This window comes from Cibotium barometz, chromosome 57 (genome assembly GCF_041138505.1).
Source record: "Cibotium barometz isolate CiBa-2024 chromosome 57, ASM4113850v1, whole genome shotgun sequence".
In the NCBI taxonomy this organism is placed as follows: domain Eukaryota; kingdom Viridiplantae; phylum Streptophyta; class Polypodiopsida; order Cyatheales; family Cibotiaceae; genus Cibotium; species Cibotium barometz.
The window spans coordinates 5487501-5511126 of NC_141102.1; the positions used below are offsets into that span (position 1 = coordinate 5487501).

The 23626-nt window shown below is 45.5% G+C and overlaps 2 protein-coding genes across 2 annotated transcripts; both read left to right on the forward strand.

Moving 5' to 3' along the window:
• Window positions 1-3082: 3082 nt before the first annotated feature.
• LOC147606346 (eukaryotic translation initiation factor 4B1-like) lies at window positions 3083-22997 on the forward strand. The gene is made up of 2 exons (XM_086792021.1): window positions 3083-4599; window positions 21657-22997. The coding sequence occupies exons 1-2, from the start codon at window positions 3188-3190 to the stop codon at window positions 22447-22449; spliced, it is 2205 nt and encodes a 734-aa protein (XP_086648147.1). The 5' UTR covers window positions 3083-3187; the 3' UTR covers window positions 22450-22997.
• Window positions 9737-12765, forward strand: LOC147606347 (uncharacterized). The gene is made up of 4 exons (XM_086792020.1): window positions 9737-11376; window positions 11474-11816; window positions 11908-12069; window positions 12204-12765. Exons 1-4 carry the CDS (start codon window positions 9914-9916, stop codon window positions 12618-12620), a joined length of 2385 nt encoding a protein of 794 aa, XP_086648146.1. The 5' UTR covers window positions 9737-9913; the 3' UTR covers window positions 12621-12765.
• Window positions 22998-23626: the final 629 nt, after the last annotated feature.

Below are 23626 nucleotides of genomic sequence, written 5' to 3' on the forward strand. Positions count from 1 at the left end.
AAAAGAATAGTTTGGAGTGGTTGTGCTGCCTTCCACACCATTCCATGGAACTATCAAGGCTTTCCTACACCATATCATGGAGCTCCACCTTGTACCATGGATTCTTTTCAAAAATATGCTATGGGATTCCATCTTGAACCACAAACAATCTTCCACACACTACCTTTACACCACATCATAGATTTTCATCTAGTGCTATAGACCATCTTTGTACAACTTTTTCACTTGCGTCGCTTTCCACATACCGCACCCCATGTTTTGTACTCCTTTCCATAATATGCATATTATACGCTTGAGATCTTAAGTTTGGAACCATAATTGAAGATCACAACCTAGCCTCTGTATAGTAGGAGAGGTAGTGTGAGTAACATTATGTTGGTCACCATTCTTTAGCCAGGCGCAACATTTCCAGGTGACATATAGAAGAGGGAGGAATGTAAAGGCCTATTAAAAAACCACCTTAGGTCTTGTCCAAGCTTTACAACAATAGTGTACTTACTCAAGGTAGCTGATGATAACAAATCTCGAGAAATACAACTATGTACGAGTAAAGAGACAAGACAACTTGGTGGCATGCGTGTGATACAATTGTGAATGGCTAAGCTACTTATATGACCTAGTGACAAGCGGGATAACATGGACCCTCGTATTCTTATGGTCCTAAGAAGGATAATCCAAGTAGAGAGGGTGTGCGTAGTTCAAAAGTGCACCAATTCAAAGGTTCATACCATTAAGTTCTTTGGTTTTTGTCAGCAAGAAAGTGTTGGAAATGATCCTCTCACCAAGGGTGATTCAAAGGAGCCATGATAAGGTGCAAGACTAGGGGTTTCCAAACTTGGCTAATTTGGAGGACATTCATAACCTTAAGGTTATGGGGTCTGTATGGAAATGCCAATTATGGAATCTCCTAGTTAAGCGCATGGGCAAACAAGTTGGATAAGTGACCTCTTGGAAATAGGGTCAGATTTTTTCAAGAGCATCATTACAAAGTATCAAAGGCTATACACTAATCCCTATAGGTCCACACCTACTTTCAAGCTAAATATCATGGACTTGCTATCTATTTGGAGTGCATGGAGTATCATAGGACAATAATGATTTCCCAATTAACACTCACATAACCACAAGATAATTGAAAAGCCTAGAAAGGAGATGCAACATTTTCATGGATAAGGTGGTAAGATAGGAAAAGATCTAGTTCAAGCCCAGGGCCAAAGATAAACCTTGATTTGCTTATGGGCAAGCAAGACAACTCAATTTTCATGTAAAGAGGCTTGTTGTTTTACCACAATTTAACGATTTTGACCATTGTGTAATTTGATGTGACTAGTCATCCATTCATTACTTAGCATCTATTGCATTGAAAAGTGTAGGATGCCACATATGATAATGTACGAATAGGGAACCTTAACTTTATAGAGCCTATCTCAAGCTTAGAGGCTCTTTTGAATTCTTATGAGAAAAAGGAACATGTTACAAGATTGATAAAGGCTGAAACAAAAGGCCATGTAAATTTTTGATTGTTTTACCATTGTAGTAGCTAAATGAAGGAGCTCAATGGCCATTTTGCCTTTATAGTTTGGCGAAGGAGCTCAATGGTGGGTGTTTTTACCAAGTGATTTCACATTTTGTTAGCATATGAACATGTCCTTAGCTAGCATCCACCCCCCATGGTAGATGTGGAATCCAAAGGGTGTGATGAACAAATCAATTACATTTGTGATTATTGTAGAGTAGAGGGGCCAATTACGTGGCACCGCCTGCCAAAACCATTTCTCACCTACCCCCACTTTTAGATGATTCTGCATGGATATTTATGGAAGTGAAGGTCCAATTGTGTGATGAATTCGATGATGTATCTTTTGTCTAATGGCTTAAAACATATAATATGTGTAAATGCTCTAGTTGGCGTGTCACTATTTTGGGATACACACTTTAATAGTTTGAAATGTGATTTTTACAAACTAAGGCAAAAATCGATGTCCGCTTCATTGTGGCAAAGACATTTGCATCAATTTTTTGGAAAAAGTTATGGTTTGGTGCTTGATCGAAGGCTCCCACTGAAATTCCTTAGGTGTCTCGCCCCTCTACACTAGCACCATAACACAACCGTTAGGTTGTTTGGTATAATAAATGCATGTAGGTCACTTGAGTTGCCTTGCACACGACTTGGACAAACTAGACACTCACATTACAATATGTATTCGGTGAGCAAAACATTTTATGTGCTAGCTCACTTATGGGTGGCTCCGTGTGAAACTTGCCTTATGTATTTGCTCCAATTCTGAACATGACCTCGACAAAGTGGTTTAGGCAGGTGTGCGAACCAAGGTGAGTGCTCTTCTTACAAGGCCATCCCAACTTTTAGGTTGTTTGGTATAATGAATGCATGTAGGTCACTTGAGTCGCCTTACACATGACTTGGGCAAGCTGGACACTCACACTGCAATATGTATTCGGTGAGCAAAACGTGCTAGCTCACGTATGGGTGGCTTCGTTGTGAAACTTGCCTTATGTATTTGCTCCAATTTTGAGCATGACATTGACAAGTGGTTTGGAGGGTGCACGAACTAAGCCGAGTGCTCTTCTTGCAAGGCCATCCCAACTTTTGTACCACTATCTATTTTCTTGTATTGTGAGAGTGTGCTAGGGTAGATTTGAACCCAGTACATCTATTTGGGAGGCCTCGGCTATAGCCGAGCGTGGCGATTAAACACTAGAGTGCTAAAAAAAAAACCAACAAGCGCAAGAATTAAACACTAGAGTGCTTTTTGAGAAGAAAGATAGACTACAACCAATCAATGCTAGAAAAAAAAAAGCACTATAGTGTATTTTTAGTGGCCTAGAGAGAAGTGCTATCATTTTTAGAAGCTTCACACATTTTAGTTATAGTGTACATTTTGCTAATGAAAATGATTGCTTGTGTTTGTTAGCAAAATCGAACTTTCCTCATACGGTTCTAAGGCGAAAACTAATTAATTAATTAACATATATTTAGTGCCATGATCATCCGACATGGTGTTAAACGCGGACTTAAACGGAGTATGAAATGTGGTTAATTTATTGGTCGACAAGCACACTTAGAGTGACGGAGAAAGGAACTTCACTATTTCACTCAGCGTCATCTTTACATTCCGGCGTAGCTAAACAGAGCTTCTCATCACGTCATAGCCGGCAGAGCTTCGCCATGAACAAGCCGTGGGGCATCGGCGCCTGGGCCGCCGAGGCGGAGCGCGCAGAAGAAGAGGAGAAAGCGGCCGCCGCCGCCGCCGCTGCCACTGCCGCTGCAGCTCCGCCGGAGACCTTCCGTACCCGAGGTGAGTCCCTGTCCGTGAAGCCCAAGAAGAAGAAACAACAGCAGACATTCTCCATTTCCGAGTTCACCATCGGCAAATCGGTTGCCCACGGAAGCAAGTCGCGCTCCATATCGGACTCGCGCGGAGAAATGATGATTCTGCCAACGGGGCCACGGGACAGATCCGGTGAGGAGGAGCAGCCGCGCGGCATGGGCGGAGCCTTTCGGGAATACAGGGACTACAGAGGAGGACCGGATCGGCTCGATCGCGAGCGGTCTCGGGGCAGCTTCGGCGGAGGCTACGAGCGGGACAGAGAAGCGGGAGCGTTTCTGCGAGACAGAGAGAGGGATGAGCCATCTCGTGCAGATGATAGCAACAATTGGAGCTCGTCGAAGAAGACTGTGTTTCCAGGAGCGGAAGAAGGAGGCTATGATGTTGAGAGAAGGGGGTCTCGTCCGGCTGAGCGAGACCCGCCCCCCTCCCGTGCAGACGAGGTCGGTAACTGGGGTTTAGTGAAGAAATCCCTACCCCTGGCCCCTGCTGATGCACGCTCAAGTGGAAGAAGAGAGACCTTTGACGAAATCAGACAACATTCTCGTGCAGATGAAGCGGATAATTGGGCCCCATCCAGGAAAACCCTACCACCACCACCACCAGTAGCAGCACCAGTCCATGATGCCTCACATGTGCATTCACGTGCAGATGGAGCAGATAACTGGTCCTCCTATAATAGAAACCTAGCAGCAGAAAACCTGACTGCAGGGCAAGATTCAGACATGCAGCAGGTGAGTGCAGATGCTGGAGGCCGCTGGGGAAGAAGACCAGCGAGTCATCAACAGCAGCAGCAAGAAGGTTCTCCCAAACAGCAGCAGCAAGAAGCTATAGGAGAACCGCAGAGAAGACGCCTTGTTTTAGCACCACGAAGCCGCCATCCTAGTCCCTCCCCCCCTCCAGGCCTTAGAGGTGATGCTGCAGATGTATCCGATGCTTTGCCCCCACCGTGGACCAAGCCCAAGCCTAACCCTTTTGGAGCTGCACGACCCCGAGAAGATATTCTTGCTGACAGAGGGCCGGATTGGCGAAGGTTTGAGAATGAATCTGACGTGAAGGAGCGAGATAACAGGCCCTCCAGCGGCCATTCCAGCAAGCCTGACACCCCTGAGGTCTCTGCAGAACTCACTGTCAGGCCCAGGCCCAAAGTAAACCCATTTGGCAATGCTAAACCTCGAGAGGTTCTTCTGCAAGAGAGAGGCAGAGACTGGCGCAAGATTGACTTTGAGCTTGAGCACCGTGGAGTTGATAGGTACTCTTGCTATTTCTACCTAGGTTTTGAAATCTTTTGTGATTACAAGTCATATTCTGTATGTTGTGGGCATCCTGGCAAGTGGTTAAAAAAGCACATATAGACACGTTTGGTTGTTGTTCTAACAGCGATACTTTTCATGTTGGCATACAAGCTGTTAATCAATTTAAGTGTCTGTGTTCTTAGGGTCCTGCTTGTAGATGGCTAGGAAGGGTCAAGGGTTTCTTTGGGCCTTTAGTGTAGCCTTGTGTGGACAAAAAGAGACCAATAGGGTGCCCAAGTGTGGGCCTTGGTGGATTAGGGTTAGGGCAAGCCCTAGCCCTAGGTTCTTGTATAAGAAGGCATTATGGAATGAAATGAGCATAACTTGTTTGGCCCTCCTCTTATGGCTCCTGGCATATTATTTTTATTTTAGTATTTTTCTCTTTGAATTATCCTTGGTTTAGTCTTTCCTTAATCTTTATTAGGGTTACTAATGTAGCAATCTACAACTGGCTGATCATAGTGGGTTGGGGGGAATTCGAGCTTCCTCCCACACTTATATCTCCCTCCTTTCTTCTCAAGAGGCCCCTCCTCCTTTCACCCTGGTCACTCCTCCTCTCCATGGGTCTATCTACCCTTTGGAGAGCTGCTCACCGCCCAAGTCCACCATTGTAGCACCCATAGCTGCTTCCGTCACCCAACACCACCACCACCACCGTTGGCTCTACCGTCATTGCAGAGTTGACGGGCACTCGTCTTGCCATTTTTGTGCCTGCCCTGCAGAGCCCGTCACGGCCGTAGATAGTGCGAATGTCATGTGCACAGTGTGTATCTACTGTGTGCTACACGCACACAAGACTAGCTTCGAGGTTTGGGGAAGCTTGGAGCTAGGCAGGCTGATTGGCGAGCTGAGTTAGGGATAGGCTAACGGGCGGGCACCCAAGTATGGATGGGCGGGTGCCTAAGTGTGGATGCCTGATGACCGGCCAAGAGCCTACAAAAGGGTGGCCAAGGTTAGTCATTAGTTCATAGAGTCTCGCGTGTCTTTGTGAGAGCTCTATGGTCAGGAGCCTGGATCTAGTGCAGACGTGCACCTGCTTTATGTAGTCGAGGCCGGAAGCAACCTCGAGGTCCGCGAGGGTAGCTTCGTGGTGGTATGGGATGTCACGAGGTAGAGATTGGTCAGTACATCCATCTAGTTAGCTCAGCTCGTGGCTTGGTGGGGACACCCAAGACTTGTGGGCTTGCCCACGGTTATCAAGGTTGGGAGGGGAGTCAGGCTTGCACCCCCTTCATGTTTGTTTGGTTTGTTTGTAGGTTTCGAGTCTTGTACCAGGAGCGTTCTACGAGGAGGTCCTATGGGGATTTGACAGTGGTATCAGAGCAAGCCTCGTGAACGAGCATGGTAGGTAGAGAGAAAGAGGTCAAAGAAAAGGTATGAGTTCGAGAAAATTGCTGTTTTTCTGTTCATATTGTTGTTTTTTCAGATTCAGTATGTTGCTTTTGCATCGTAGCAACCCGTGATGAAGGGTTGGTCTTGTATGGGTTGTATGCTTTGCAAGAAGGGCCGTAGGTGTTTTCAACTGGGAAAACAGTTTGAGGAAGAGAGAAAAGTAGAAAAAGCCAGTCGGTTGTCTGTTTGTAAGAGAGAGAGAGAGAGAAGTGGCGCCTAGGTGGTTGCGCAGTCTTAAGTGCGAAGAAGCCAGCCACAAGACTAGTCGTAGTCTTAAGTGTGAAGAAGCCAGCCACAAGACCAGTCGCAGTTGGGCTGGTACGCTTAGGCACGTGGAGTGGTACACGTAGCTAGGCAGGCACGTAAGAGCGCAAGCGGCCAAGTGAGCACGCGGACAGTCAGGCGTGTTTGTGCACGCAAGCGGGTACATGTAGGCAGGCGGGTACCAGTCGTGCGCAGAATCGTTGCAGGCGGCGCACGTGGGCAGTCGACGGGTGGCAGAAGGTGGCGTTGAGGTTCCTGCAGGATTTAGCAAAAAAGCAAACGCGTGGAGGTTTTTTTTAGCTTTTGTTAAAAAAAAACCCATGCCTTGTTTGTCATTGCTTTCGTTTTTTTTACCGAACCTTAGTAAAAGGGTTTAAAATACCCAAGCATTGCTTTATAAGTGGTTTTTTAAAGAAAAATAGAGAATATATATATATGTATGTATGTATGTATGTATGTATAACACAAAAGTAAAAGCTAAGTAAGCTTTTAGGGGAGCCTATAAATTTCCCTCAAGGAGGCTTCTTGCCACACATCTCTCAAGCTCTCAAGCTCTCTAGCACTCTTCTTTGTGCAAGATCAAACTTTTCTCTCATCTTGTCCTCTTCAAGATGTCGACCCAAGAATCCGAGATGGAACCCATTCCCGAACGTGAAGACCTGTGGGCTACAGAAGCCACCGATGGCGATCTTTTCGACGATTTTGTTTCAAAATCAAATTTCCAAGAATTTAAAGTTGCTCTCGAAGCTTCTTCCTCGGAACGTCAAGCATAAGTCGCCGCGCAGATGCAAGCTTTACAGAACTCCATCTCTTTGTTGACCACTACTCTATCTACTCTTTCGGGTATATCTGGATACTTTGGCATCTGCTTTAGGCCCCAATATTACTCTGGAACAGTTTGGGAGCGAGCAAAAGCAGCGTACCAAGGAAATAGTGGACACTTGGCTACATAAGTGGCAAGTCCATTTTCAGTTTCATCCATATGACGATTGCAAAAAGATCCAATTAGCAGCAAGTTTCCTCTCAGGCAAGCTTTGCTTTGGTGGAAAGAACTCAACCCTAAACCAACGACTTGGGCACAGTTCGAAGAAGTCTTTAAGAAAGAATTCCTCAAGAAAGAGGATGACTATGATATTGTTGCCCGTTTTGCTACTTTGACCATGACCTCGCAGAACCTCACTTATGAGGTCTATCTCCAGAAATTTAGGGACTTGCAGATGAAAGCTACGAAGATGGATCCTATGACTCTTTTGGGTTTCTTCGTAGCCGGTTTATCCGACTCGTACTGTTTACAGGTTAAAAACAACAAATGTAAAACTTTGGACGAGGCCATTCATTCCGCTTGTATCTATGATGATACAATGGTCTCTTCCAAGTCTAAACCCGCGACCGAGCAGGGGAACAAGCACAAAAGGAAGTTCTCCGCACTGATGGCTAGCATGACAGAAGGAAAGTCTTCGGACCAACCTTCGAAGAATTTAACTTCGATCCCAGCGAAGAAAAAACATCTCCTTAAGGCCTTGAAGCTCAAGGAGGAGGGACGTTGATTCATCTACGAAGAAAAGGGACATATGCGTAACAAGTGCCCGAAGCACAGTGTGTATCTACCGTGTGCTACACGCACACAAGACTATCTTCGAGGTTTGGGGAAGCTTGGAGCTAGGCAGACTGATTGGCGAGCTGAGTTAGGGATAGACTAACGGGCGGGCACCCAAGTATGGACAGGCGGGCGCCCAAGTGTGGACGCCCGATGACCGGCCAAGAGCCTATAAAAGGGTGGCCAAGGTTAGTCATTAGTTCATAGAGTCTTGCGTGTCTTTGTGAGAGCTCTATGGTCAGGAGCCTGGATCTAGTGCAAACGTGCACCTGCTTTATGTAGCCGAGGTCGGCAGCAATCTCGAGACCCACAAGGGTAGCTTTGTGGTGGTATGGGGCGTCACGAGGTAGAGATTGGTCGGTACGTCCATCTAGTTAGCTCAGCTCGTGGCTCGGTGGGGACAGCCAAGACTTGTGGGCTTGCCCATGGCTGTCTAGGTTGGGAGGTGAGTCAGGGCTCCATCCCCTTCATGTTTGTTTGGTTTGTTTGCAAGTTTCGAGTCTTGTACCAAGAGTGTTCTACGAGGAGATCCTATGGGGATTTGACAGGTAGGTCAGTTACTGTATTTTCTTGCCCTAGTTCATGTTCTGATTGTCTGTTCAAACTCTAAAGTTTTTGGTGTGCATGATCTTCTCCGAGTTTATGGAGAAGTGAATGGCCATAGAATCCACATTCTTCTAGACCCTGGCAGCTCACACAATTTTGTTAATTACAGACTTGTGCAGAAATTGGATCTTGATACAATACCCAGCAATACCTATGAGGTACGCCTACCTGCGGGTCGGCAAGTATGGGATCGAAAGGTGGAGAAGCTATCGATCCGGATTCAAGACTACAAAGATACTCTGGAATGCTATATTATGCATCTAGAGCATGTAGACTTGTTATTAGGGATTGAGTGGTTTAAGACTCTTTAAGTCCATATAGATTGGTCCAACACCCAGCGATCATACCTATGAGGTATGTATACGTGCGGGGCGGCAAGTATGGGATCGAAAGGTGGAGAAGCTATCGATCCGGATTCAAAACTACGAAGATACTCTGAAATGCTATATTATGCATCTAGAGCATGTAGACTTGTTATTAGGGATTGATTGGTTTAAGACTCTTTAAGTCCATATAGATTGGTCTAGTCATACTTTTTCTTTGTATACTGCTTTCCATTGTGTCTTGATTCCACTTTCTTCATTTCTCATACCTACTATGGATGCTAATGAATTAAGTGTGTTTGAAAGCAAAGAATTAAAGAAGATACTTGATTTGTTTCAAGATGTGTTTCCTAAGAAACTGCCATCGGACTTACCACCCGAAAGGGTAGTAGATCATCATATTGACCTGGTCCCTAGTGCTCACCCTCAGGGTTGGGTCAGGTACGCGTACTCTTGCATTTGAGGCGTTCTAAACGTACGTACGTTTTTGTACGTACGGAACGTTAAGGGCGTTTGCTTTTTTTTTTTTTCCACGCGGCGGTCTCTTTAATGCTGCGCGTCGGTGGTCGTTTATTTGGGGCGGGGCTGGGCTGGCCGCCGCTGGGCTCATTAGCCTTATTATTTATAAGGCATGGCCCAAATAATGGGCCAAACTTAAAGTAGAAAAAAACCAAAAAAAAACGGGTTCGGTGGGCTGCAGAAAACGGGCGCTATTAAAAAACGAAAAAAGTAAACGGGAGAGAGAAAAAAAAAACGGGAAGAAAAATGAAAAAAAAAACAACGCGGCCAGCAGCGCGGCGCACACACACACACTCAGCAAGGCTGCAAGCAATCTCTCTCTCTCTCTCTCTCTCTCTCTCTCACACACACACACACACACACACACAAACATGTCACACACACACTGTACACACACACGATTGAAGGTTGAATAATCTCTCTCTCTCTCTCTCTCTCTCTCTCTCTCTCTCACACACACACACACACACACACACACACACACAAACATGTGACACACACACACACACGACTGAAGGTTGAATAATCTCTCTCTCTCTCTCTCTGTCTCTCTCTCTCTCTCTCTGTGCCATGGGCAAGAAACGACATGCCTATTGGAAGCTTCACACACTCCAAGATGATGAGAAGAGCAACCAATGGAGATGCCGGTATTGTGGAGGTGACTTCAAAAGTTCAGTTACTCGCCTCATCTCTCATGTATCGGGTCTCGGTGGCAATGGCATTTCAGCTTGCAAATCTGTGCCACGCGACATAGCAAATAAGGTGATAGCCGAGCAAAATTTGAAGGCTTCACAGGGTGCAGCCATGGCAGCTGAAGACGAGGATTTGTTGGATCCTCTTCCTCCTCGAGCTGCATTTGTTAATCGAACGGCTGCTACAGGATCCTCTAGTGCAATGGGGCAGCCTAGTAGAAAGAGGGCAAGAGTAGAGGAGAGCATTATGGAGGAAGGTGCAGGTTCCGACATGCATTGTGATAGTTCTTCTAAACAGCAGACCACTCTCCCATCTCGCATCTTTAGCACCGCATGGGTAAAGGAGCGGCAAAGGGTTGCCGAGATAGAGATTGCACGCACACTTATACAATGCAATATCTCCTTCAATGTGCTTCGCACGGACCAATGGAAGAAGATGGTTCAAGCAATAGCCGCTGTGGGTTCGTGCGAGGATTGGCACGGGGTCGAATACAAACAAATGAGGACACGCATGCTAGATGAGGAGAAAGCCAGGATAGATGTGGCGCTGCAACCAATACGGGACAGCTGGAGAAAGTTTGGATGCACCATCTTGTCTGATGGATGGGCCGACATCCGAAGGCGCCACATGATAAACATTCTTGTATCATCATGTTTTGGCACCTATTTCTTGCGTGCGGTGGATGCTGGTAAGGCAGGTGAGAGTGTTACAGCTGAATTTATATATCAGCACATTAGGCAAGCCATCATAGAGGTGGGTCCAGAAAATGTTGTACAGGTGGTCACTGACAATGCCTCCAACTGTAGGAGGATGGGAGAGTTGGTAGAAGGTGAGTTCCCAAGCATTGTGTGGACTCCATGTGCTGCACATTGCTTGGATTTATTAATGGAGGATGTGGGGAAGCTTACTTGGGTGCAGCCAGTGTTGGCGGATGCCAATCGCATCACCACCTTTTTCAGAAAAAAACACAAAGCATTGGCGCTCTTTCGCAGCAAGAGCCCCGGGCTTGATATGGTACGGCCTTCCAAGACTCGATTCGCTTATGCATACATGGTCTTGGAGCGTTTGCAGAGGCTCCATGATCCTCTACAAGCCACTGTGGTTGATCCAACGTGGAAAGATCCACGACATTGCAATTCAGAGCCTACAAAGTATGTCCAACGTAAGATCTTGGACGAGAATTTTTGGGAGGAGACAGCAAAGATTGTCAAGTTGCTGAAGCCGCTCTTCTTTCTCTTGCGCATGACAGACATGGAGGGATCTACCATGGGTCTCCTCTACCACATGTTTAGGAGGATGCGGCTAGAGATTAGCCGGTCCACAGTGGTGTCTCAAGACAGGTAAGCCATTGTCAAGTGCACGTCACATGTTTATCGCACCAATCATTTTAAATTGCTCTTATTATAACTTTGGTCTTGACTCTTTTTTCCTCTCTAGAATTAGAGAACTGAATCAGATTATAGAGACGCGTTGGGAGTACATGTCTCGCCCAATTCATGGCATGGCTGCACTGCTTCATCCTCTTTATCGAAAGGATGAGACCATAAGCAATCCAGAGCTTCTTACCATGCGCGACATGTACTTGGAGGCAACCTATCCTCAGGAGCAGCAGTCAGAGGTAAACAACTCCATGGTATCCTACATGCATAGTTTGGGTGCCGCTTTTAGCAGAACCTCATGCAACAAGGAAGACGAGGCAAAGGCCCCGATTAACTGGTGGTTGATTTATGGTTATCAATCATTCCAACTCCAACAAGTGGCATTGCGGGTCCTCTCTCAAGTGAGTGACAATAACTCCCTAAATGGAATTTGGAAAACGATGTGTGATAATAAATAGGTTTTGATTACTTTAAGACTTTTATTACTTGTAGGATTGTTCAGCTGGTGCGTGTGAGCGTAATTGGAGTGCCTACTCTCTTATTCATACAAAGATCCGCAATAAACTCAAGACCAGCCAGTTGGAACGCTTGGTTTATTGCCGAGCCAATCTTCGATTGGTTCAAAATCTTAAGAAACTTGAGCATCCTATGCAGGTGACTGATTGTGTCATAGAGTCTAGACATTAGTATATACAAGTAACAATATTATGATGCATGCAGCTGCCAGCATTTTTGGCATGCCATGGTCACAGACAATTCGCATTGAACATGTTTATTGTTGTTGACAGGTTGATCCTCTATCTCTGGAGCACGTTGCTACCGCAGAAGAGGCGCAGACCGCATTGAGAAACGAGCAGGAGGAGATAATTCGCCTGTTGCACAGAGAGCTGGAGAGTATAGACCGCAGGGTGACTCGGGCTTCTTCCAGGGCGTATGACATTGAGCCCAGTGGTGATGCGCATGTTGTGCAGTCGAGCGGGCGAGGTAGACGAGGCGCTCGGCGCGGGACTCGTCGAGGACGAGGACGACGCACATCTACCACATCACATGCGGAGACATCGACAGTAGCTACAGAGGAGATGCTAGATGATCATGAGAGAGTACCCTATGTAGAGCCTGAGTATGATTCTGATGGGAATGTCCTTACCGATGGAGACGTCCCATCTGATTCAGCTTCATCATCAGGTGTTGATGATGATGAGTAGCCTTTGCAGGACCTAGGTTGACCGGGGCACTTTTTACTCTCTTTAGGAGAGGTTTTTTCCCCCGTGTCCTTTGTATCGGTTTCTTTACTTGTAGCGCTTTGCGCATGCTCAGAGTTTCTGTAATCATGATTTTACCTTATGTTCATTTGTATCCTTCTTGAATCTCTACTCTTTCAATGTTCAATGTTTAAAGTTTAAACCATTCAAAGTTTATGTTTCATGAATGACATTCAATGATATGTACTAGTGGATCTAATTTATATATATATTATATTGACGCACTTTACGTACTTTTGCTCGAAGACCGTACTGTACTGCGTACCGTACCCGTACCGTACCGTACGTACCATACGTATGGACCTACCTTGCTCACCCTGTTAGTATTCCACCTTATAGGATGAGCCAAGCTGAGGAAGATGAGTTGGCCACACAACTCGAAGATTATTTGAGGATGGGCCAGATCCGTCCAAGTAAATCACCTTGGGGTGCACCTGTGTTACTCGAGAGAAAGAAGGACAACACTTGGAGAATGTGTATAGATTACAAGAGATTGAACAAGCTGACAATTAAGAACCGTTATCCTCTCTCTAGATCAGATGACCTGATTGACCAGTTAGCCGGAGCGAAATATTTCATGAAGGTAGATTTACGTACTGGTTATCACCAGATACGTATTCATGAAAGGCATGTCGAAAGAACTGCCTTTCGGACTAGGTATGGCCATTACGAGTTTCTCGTATTACCTTTTGGGTTAACCAATGCTCCAGCCACTTTCCAGCAAATGATGAACGATCTTTTTCGTGAACATTTGGAAAAATTTGTGGTTGTCTTCCTGGATGATATTTTAATATATAGTCGTACTCTTGAGGATCACGTTAGACACCTCACGATTGTCTTAACTATTTTAAGACAGAATCGACTATATGCTAAATTAAGTAAATGTGAGTTTTTCATGACAGACATCGGGATACAAGATTACTAGAGATGGATTGAGCATTGACTATGACCGAGTTCAGAAGGTTCTGGCCTGGCCTATACCACAGACAGTGAAACAACTTCGTTCTTTTCTCGGTTTTGTTGTTTTTCTTCGGAAATCTGTGCGGGAGTACTCTCAGCTCACACTGTCGATAACCGACTTGTTGAAAGGTCGTGGACTTAAGTCGAATCAGCCTATCACTTGGAATAACGATCTGGATATGGCCTTCAGACTTTTGAAAGATAAAGTCAAGGAAGCATCTATCTTAGCATTATCCGATCCTAGTCGGCCTTATGTTCTTGAAACTGATGCTAGTGACTATGCTCTATTTCAAGATGGTAGATCTATTGCTTTCAAAAGTAAAAAGCTAGACGACACTCAATTTTGTTGGCCAACTCTTGAGAAGGAGATTTATGTTGAGCTCATTGATTGACCAAGACTCAATGACTGAGCAGCCTACCATTGAGGCTGCAGGAGGTCAGTGGATGATTCGGAATGGTTTACTATTCCGTAATGACAAAATTTGTGTACCACAGTTCTCGGACATTGGTCCAAGATTCTTAAGGAGTGTCACGATGCCCCTTCTGCTGGACACCCTGGGGTACACAAGACATTATCGTTAGTGAAACACACGAGTCAAGATTGAAGAAGTCAATGTGTCACATGCATGTGACAGTGAGGATGAGGTCCTATTCACGTCTTCACTTGATGCCCATTCACTTCTTACAGGAGATGGTCATGGTATGCACTCATGGATCATTGATTCAGGTGCCTCCTTTCATGTCACAGGTTGCAGAGACTTGTTTGTCAGGTATACTGCTGGCAATGAAGGAGTAGTTTATTTGGGTGACAACCATGCATGCAAGATTCTTGGCAGAGGTGATGTGATGCTTGTGTTTTCAGATGGCTCACAGCTTATGCTCCATGATGTCAGGCATGTGCCTGAGATCAAGAAGAACCTGCTTTCTACTGGACAGCTTGATGATGCTGATTATGTTACCACATTTGGTTGTGGAAAGTGGAAGATTAGTAAGGGCTCACTGGTTGTTGCCAGAGGCTCTAAGGTGGACACTCTTTACTTCATGCATGCAGGTGTTTGTCACCATGCTAATGTAAATGCAACCGAGCTGCCGGAAATCTCTATGTGGCATAGCCGGTTGGGACACATGAGTGTCAAAGGAATGGAGCAATTGTCTCGTTTTGGTTACTTGCCTTCTCTAAAGTTTCAAGGTTTCAGTTTTGTGAGCATTGTATATATGGCAGGCAACTCCAGTGTCCCCACAAGAAAGCTCTTGGACAGAAAGATGCTCAGTTAGAGCTTGTGCATACAGATGTATGTGAGATGCCTCAGCTTTCTTTGGGAGGGGCAAAATACTTTGTGTCTTTAAAAGATGATGCCACACGCAAGGTGTGGGTTTATCCTCTTCGTTTGAAGAGTGATACATTCTCAGTGTTTCAGAAGTTCGTTGCTCATGTTGAGAATCAAACTGGCAAAACACTGAAGGCTTTGCGTTCCGACAATGGTGGAGAGTATATGTCCAAACAGTTTCAGGACTTTTGTGATGCTAAAGGCATCAAGAGAGAGCTCTCTACTCCTTATGATCCTCCAAAAAACGGGATAGCAGAGAGGATGAACAGGACCATTCAGGAGAAGGTCCGTTCTATGTTGTCACATGCTGCGTTACCTCATGGTTTTTGGGCTGAAGCTGTTATGACAGCCGTTCATCTTATAAACAGGTCACCTAACACGAGGCTTGGCAGGAAAGTGCCAGAGGAAGTATGGACAGGGAAGCCTCCGTCATACAAGCACTTGAGAGTGTTTGGTTGCGTTGCGTACGTGCACATACGCAAGGAAATGCGCACCAAACTTGATCCTAAGTCTCACAAATGCATATTCCTAGGATATGGTGACAGAGGTGAAATGGGGTATAGACTTTGGGATCCAGTGAATAGAAAGATTATACGCAGCAATGATGTCATTTTTGATGAAACATGCATGTATAAGGAGCCTGCAAGGCAACAGGAGCCTGGCAGAGTCATCTTTGATGATGACGGACATCATGGACAACAACAAAGGGCTGTAAATCAGCCATTACAGCAGCAAAACCAGCCCTTAAATGGTGCTGAAAATGGTCCAAATGGACAGCCAGAGATGGCAGAAGATATCCCTATGGATATCCCACAGTTAGAGGACATACCGGGCATGATTTTTCAACCTTATGGCATGGAACAGGAGCCCACCAATAGGTGATATGCAGGCTGGACAGCAACCTGCAAATGATGGTCATTGGGTACGGAGGTCCACAAGACCCTCTAGAGCCCCTGACAGGTTTGTTCCAGGGGTTGACTACTTGATGCTTACTAACTGTGGGGAGCCCTCATGTTATAAGGAGGCTTTACAGGGGGCAGACAAGGCTCTTTGGGAGCGTGCTATGAAGTCAAAGATGGATTCTCTTCACAAAAATGGAACATGGAAGTTGGTGCATTTGCCGACAGGCAAGAAGGTTTTGCCATGCAAGTGGGTTTACAGACTCAAAGTTGCACCTGATGCAAAGCCAAGATACAAAGCAAGGTTAGTGGCTAAGGGCTTCAAGCAGGAATATGGTGTGGACTTTGATGAGATCTTCTCTCCAGTGGTAAAAAGACCACACTTAGAGCTGTATTAGCTTTGGTTGCTCATGATGATCTGGACTTGATTCAGATGGATGTGAAGACTGCTTTTCTTCACGGTGATCTCCATGAGGAGATATATATGCAACAGCCAGAGGTTATGCAGTAAATGGAAAGGAGAAGCTTGTATGCAAGCTGAAAAAGAGTCTTTATGGGCTCAAACAGGCACCAAGGGAATGGTATCATAAATTTGATACATTCATGAAATCACAGGATTTCAGGAGAAGTGACATAGATCACTGCTTATACACCAAGAAAGCTTTGGATGGCAATCTAATGATCCTCATCTTGTATGTTGATGATATGTTGATTGCCGGGAAATCTTGTAAAGAGATGGATGCCTTGAAAAAGAGGCTGCATCAGACCTTTGATATGAAGGATTTGGGTGATGCAAATCACATTTTGGGTATGCGGATACTTCGGGACAGAAATCAGCATGTGTTGTATTTGTCTCAGAAGGAATACATTGGCAAAGTTTTGCAGAGGTTCAATATGGACGGGGGGAAGAAGACTAGTACTCCTTTGCCTCCATATGTGAAACTCAGTGCTATGGACAGCCCACAGTCGGATAGTGACAGGGCTGATATGGCCAAGATTCCGTGTGCTTCAGCTTGTGGCAGTCTCATGTATGCCATGGTTGCTACTAGGCCGGACATTGCATTTGCAATGGGAGTGGTTTCTAGATACATGGCCAAACCTGGCAAGAAGCATTGGGAAGCAGTGAAAGGTGTCATGAGATACCTGAAGGGCACACAGGATATGTGCATTTGCTTTGGCAAACAGGATGCATTAGTGCATGGTTACACGGATTCGGATTATGCCGATCATCCAGATAACCGGAAGTCTACTACCGGTTATGTGTTTACATTCACAGGAGGTGCTGTGTCATGGATATCCAGGATGCAGAAGTGTACTGCCTTATCTACTACAGAGGCCGAGTATATTGCAGCCACAGAGGCTTGCAAGGAGGCATTATGGCTATCTCGGTTAGTGGTTGATTTGGGTTATATAGGGGATATTCCATTGTTGCATTGTGACAATCAGAGTGCCATCCAGTTGGCAAAGAACCCTGTCTTTCATGCAAAGACGAAGCATGTGGATGTGAAGTATCACTTCATCAGAGAGGTGATAGAGAACAAGCAAATTCAGCTTGTTAAGATTCATACGGATGACAACCCGGTTGATTTGTTGACAAAGAGTTTGCCTCCGGAGCGGTTTGCTCATTGCAGACACTTGATGGGCATTGGATGAGGCCAGTTTCAGCCTTGATATGGCCTTGTATATTATCATGTACATGCTGATTTTTCTTTTCCTTCATTTAAGGGCACTTTGCCTTTAAGTGGGAGGTTGTTGGGGTAAAGGCATTATGCCCACCCTTATAGTGTGTACAAGCCCATAAGTTATAGTACATAGTACACTTAGTACTTTTAATGTACTAAGTGCACTATGTGTACTAGTGCAATATACATGTGTGATAAGGGAGTCACACACTCATTACATTGAGTTGACTTATCCCCACATATGTCTCTCTCTCTCTCTCTCCCCTCTTCCTCCCACATGAAAACCTAACCCTAATTAATTCTCCCGTTCATGAATGATCAACATAATGAGCATCCATGCCTTTATATAGGCTCTTGGACAATAGAAGAGCTGGCCGACTGACAGATTTCTCCATAAATGTTGATGCGCCTGTAGCTGCCTCTCATCTGGTTCAACGGACAGTCCTCCTTGCAGTCGATAGTACCCTCCTTGCAGCCTACAAGCCATCCTTGTCCCCTTCTCCTAGTCCACACTAGCCAAAACAACACTTTATGCTCCAACTTTTGGTTCTTATCATCTTTTTCTGGCTGCCCCTTCTGGTTCTTATCATCTTTTTCTGGCTGCCCCTTCTGGACTAGCGTCAGGATATGTCCATGGGCAAACATGCACATGATATCCCCCTCTGCTAAACTTGATGATGGGATTCCAACCTGTTCTTGGATGACTGTCATCATCCCACTCTGTTCCTTGAGTCCCTCTGTCATCCATCCATATCTGGCAACCCTTTTCATTGAAAACCTGGCCTGGTCTCCAAAACCACTTTGACTCTGAGTAAGATCTATGCATCTGCCCCATCCAGTCCCCAATCCGTTCCTGCCCTGACTTTGAACACGGTCTTGGTCTTCATTCCTGAGAAATGAGTCTGGCACTCTCACATCACCCATTGGAGGATAATCCTCCCTTGGGACCGTTGCCCGGAAACCTATTCGGCTCACAGGACTGCCATCCCCTTTGGCTTTGTGGAACACCACCAACAAACCTCTTGGGAGCTCTTCCTGATCTTGTGTTCCTTGCCTTGGGCTTCGTACCCGTGCACTTTCTTGTACCTTGGACCTGTACACCATCATATGGGACTGAATCAGTGTTTAGCTTTGCTGAGCCTGATGCTCTGATACCAATGTAACATGCGGAAGCTCAGGGAGTCTTCTTTCAGCCCTAAACACCACTTAGAACATGCTGATGCAAAAACGCAGATAGAAGGGAGAGTAGAGAGAGAGAGATAGCTGGAAATTCAGTATATTCATACGGTACAAAAAGGTACCCTAAATCCACAGCCATAGGCTGCCTTTTCATAAAAGGTGAAACACCCAAAATACTCCTAGTACTTGACCCACTCCCTAGTGGAGTGAATGACCAACATAATGAGCATCCATGCCTTTATATAGGCTCTTGGACAATAGAAGAGCTGGCTGACTGCTGGTCGGCCAGCCGACTGGCAGATTTCTCAATAAATGTTGATGCGCCTGCAGCCGCCTCTTATTTGGTTCAGCGGACAGTCCTTGCAGCAGCCGACAGTACCCTCCTTGCAGCCGACAGGCCATCCCTGTCCCCTTCTCCTAGTCCACACTAGCCAAAACAGCACTTTATGCTCCAACTTGTGGTTCTTATCATCTTTTTTTGGCTGCCCCTTCTGGACTAGCGTCAGGATATGTCCATGGGCAAACATGCACATGACAATATCATCTGCAGAGGGCCTACATGTACCTTTTCATGCTTGTACTGGTCATTTTATGAGACGCATTAGCATATTTAAGCAGATATTATTTAGGATTTTTTCCAGCATTTTATGAGCTTTTTTATGCTATTTATGGCATATTTATGCTCACAACTGTTGTCGGCCTGCTACAGCTGGCCGACTAGCACGTATTGGAGGTATATAACAATCACACCCTTCACCTCATTTTTCATCTCATTCTTGCGTATCTGCCGGAGGTCATTGGCTGTAGAGACAGTCTCTTATGCTTGTAAGCACCTACTGTAGCAGGCCGACTAGCACGTATTGGAGGTATATAATGATCACACCCTTCACCTCATTTTTCATCTCATTCTTGCATATCTGCTGGAGGTCATTGGCTGTAGAGACAGTCTCTTATGCTTGTAAGCACCTACGGGCTTCCCTCGTGCTCATTTTCAGTTGTTTCCAGCCTTCTACAGTTTGTGCTTTGGGCCTACAACTGGTGTTTGCTCTCTCTTTCACTCCCACATCTTGATCTTCTCCAAACTGTGTTTTTAAACACTTTTTCTGGTACCTACATGCAGGGCTGCTTCTCTCACCCACTTTTGCCATGGTAGAACCCATTTTTCCTTTTTCCATGCACACTGCAGTGCATCATGGCCTCTTCCTTACTGCCGAGTGTTGTGCACAACCGCTGGTGGCCCATCATGGCCATCTCTGTGCCCCTTCCAGCTGGTCCATAACTCTGGAATGCCCCTTGCTGCCCATCACCATTCATTCAACCTGGGGTTCATTGCTGCAGCACGCAACACCGTGGGTGGCCTTTGGCAGAACGGTGCCCTCGACCAACCATTACCGCTTGACAGTGCCACCAAGGCTCACATATCCATTAGGTGTTGTCCATTTCGATTGTGTGATGGTGTCCTATCTCTGCCTCCTTGCCTTGCTACATGCCATTGCCTCTCCAGCTTTCATCCCCACCCATGGCCGCATCGAGCTCCACCTCAGCAGGGCCATGTTCCATGCCTCACAGCAGGGTCGGGTTCCACCTTGCCGCCTCCTTGGCATCACCCTCTACCGCCTATCCTTACCCACAACCATTAGAAGTCATATGAGCTAGTTGCTCGATAAAAAGAGAACGAGAGCTAGTGCATAGGGGTATGCCACACGGAAGGTGTGAGAGCCCTTTAAGATAACTGTTTTCATGGGAGAAATTGGATTTGTTTCATAGCATGCATTGGTTGATGATGGTCTACAATCAGCTAATTGTTGTAATCCTTGGAGCTGTACCTCTTTTGTTTTCTTTTCACCGGGGATGGTGAAACGCTTTATGTCTTGGGGTACTTGTAGATGGCTATGAAGGGTCAAAGGTTTCTTTGGGCCTTTATTTTATCGTTGGGAACCAAATAGGGTGCCTAAGTGTGGGCCTTTCTGTTCTAGTGTTTTATTGTTAGCATTGATTAAGCTCGTCTCTGTTTAATCTTGATTAGCATGCTTGATTAGCTATGAATTAGGGCTTTCTCATGGGTCAGGGCTTCAATCAAGTAGTATTTTAGCTTGTTTAGTCTTTGAGTAGCCATGGTTTGGAAGGGCATCATGTAATCTTGTGTTATTTTAGCATTTCCATCTTGATTAGGGGAGGATTAGGAGAAAGATCGAGGAGTTCATCGTGTAGATCATGTAGGTCTTCAACAGCGTGTTTATATTCTCGTGTGGCTTCTATAACAGCTTCGATTGCATAATTCAGGTTGGGTGAATCTTTCCAGAAGCCAGGTGAGACATTGGTTGTTGCGACCTCGCGTAACCATCCATGATCTCCTGCATTGCATTGAACACACACACACACACAGAGACTTTTTTATATATAGTAATGAACACACACACACACACACACACACACACACAGATAGAGAGAATGGCCTGGAAACTTTTTTGAGTGAACCTTACAACCATGGGCTGAAGAGGAAATGGTAATTTTAAAAAATCATTTCCTTTGTATTCTCATCCAGCTATAGCTATTTTTCGAAAATTGAGGGAGGCATTCTTCCTTCTCTCAATTATGAGGTGGAATTTTTAGTTGTTCAGCTGGCAGTAGGTTGATGTGAACTAATATATTCCCGAACCTTGTGCGTGCACGTGCATACGCCTACAGTAAACAAGAAAAAGTGCAGGTGCATAGAGAGCACATGGAAAGCAGCTAAGTGACTCACCAACTCACCGGTTTTGGCAAGTCCATCAATGTGTGTTGAAAGGTTCACTTGAGTTATGGTTTGGTCATTTGTAATGTGGTGGTACTTGGTTGCTTAGCCGAGTGGGGCAAGATGTTTGTGCACTGTTCTGATGGCAAATTTTTATTAGAAAGTTAAAATTACATAATTTTGTACGAAATGTGCAGGCCAGAGACACAGGAAGAAATGATGCTGAAGGAAGAAATAAAGACACTCACAGAATTGAGCAAGCAGGAAACAGAAGCAGGTTCCCCGAGAATGAATGGAGTTGTTCCTGATCAGACTGTGGATAGTCAAGATGCCAAACTGCATTATATATCTGAGGAGTTGCGTATCAAAGAAAAGGAGCTGGAGCAACTTATCAGGGTTCTTGATGACAAAGTGCGGTTCTCCCAAAAGGTTGGTGACAGACCAGTGTCTCGATCGGGACGCAGTGATGTCGGCAGGAATTTTGTTTTTTCAGAGAGGCCCGGATCTCGGCCAGATAGCAGGCCAGGGTCACAGCCAAGTAGCAGGCCAGGGTCTCGATCTGGACGTAGTGACACTGGCAGGAACTTTGATCTATTAGAGAGACCGTCGTCTCAGTCAGGAAGGAGAACTTTTGATTCATCTGAAAGCCCACGTTTGCAATCTGGATATGGAGGTGGAAGAAGTCTCAAGCCAGGTGACAGGTTGTGGTCACGCAGCGGACAGGTTGAAGGTGGTAGAAACTATAAAGCATTGGAGAGGATGGGATCTTGGACTGGATCCAATGAAAGTGGAAGAAGTTTTGATTCTCTACAGAGACCACGGTGGCACACTGCAGCATTGAATACAGGGGCAGGTGGCTTGTCTGAGTACCCTCAGGATGGTGGTGGTCCAGATATCTGGACAAGATCCAATGAGGGCAGTCGTGATAGGCAAGGCAGCTGGGGAGAGCAAGGGAGAGCCAGTGACAGGGCTGGGATGAGAAGGTTTTGAGGATTTGCGGAACTCTTTCTTCTGGTACTCTGGCAATGTTCTGGACATGGGTATACACTCCATTTTGTTGACACTATGACCATCGGGGGTTGTGGTTGTCTATAGTATGTGCCAATTCTTTTTTGTTAGGCCGGGATTCTGACATTGACATAGGAAGAACACTACATGTCCAGAAGGTTCTGCTGATTGAGAAAAGGCAAGACATTTGCCTTGCAATTTCAAGTGGACAAATTCTGCCCACAATAATGCCAGTGCCTTTCCTATCTCAGGCTTCAGCAGGCTCTTGTAAACACTAACACTGTTCAACACTTTTGTTATGTGCTATATTGGGCAACCTGGCAAGTAAGCCTGGTAAAACTCTTGGAGTGAAACTGTTAGCAAGTTTTTTTGTAAAAAGTGGGTCTTAGCATGCTGGTGTGGATGGGCTGATTATTCCGTTCGAGCTGTGAAGTGACACTAGCGCAAGCTGGCGGGCCATTTTTGATCGCCTCCCAGTTTTGGACAGGTGATGCATGGGTGTTCATCTATAAAGAACCAATTTTGCAAAACTGCCATGCTACCTTGTACTGGTGGATACTTTTCCTGCTTACATTTTGTTTTTGATGAGTGTGATTGCTTCGATACTGAAGGCGTAAGGTTGTCAGCTTGGACATTCAGGCTGTTAAAAAAATGTCAAGAGTCACATTTTTTTGATAGACTTAGCTTTGGATTGCATCATGTCATAGTCTATAAGAATGAGCAGAGCTTGATGAGGATGTATGTGCATGTAGGAGTGAAGTTCCTGCCCTGCCTTGGTCTTAATACCCTAGCTGCACTTAAGTTCCTTTTTTGCAGTAGGCCAAGAAAAGGTGTGAGTTTGAATAATGCAGTTTGCTGCTCCGCAAGGAGCTTTCACACCTTGGGTACCAAAGTAAACGTGGCCTAGGGCTACTATTCAACTAGCTTGTTCCCCCGTTTGTTAAGGGACCCTCAATAAGAGGTGCACCAGGTGATACTGCATCCCTACCATCCATTGGATCCTCTTTCTCTATGAAGTCCCTTCAGGTGTATGCTTTTGGGCAAAAGTTGGATACATAATTTCAGATGGTCCTTTCTTTCAATATCACTCACGTTATAGCGTTAGCGTTGGCCTTGCAGACTACTGATTTCAAAACACTTGCGCATACACACTCACACA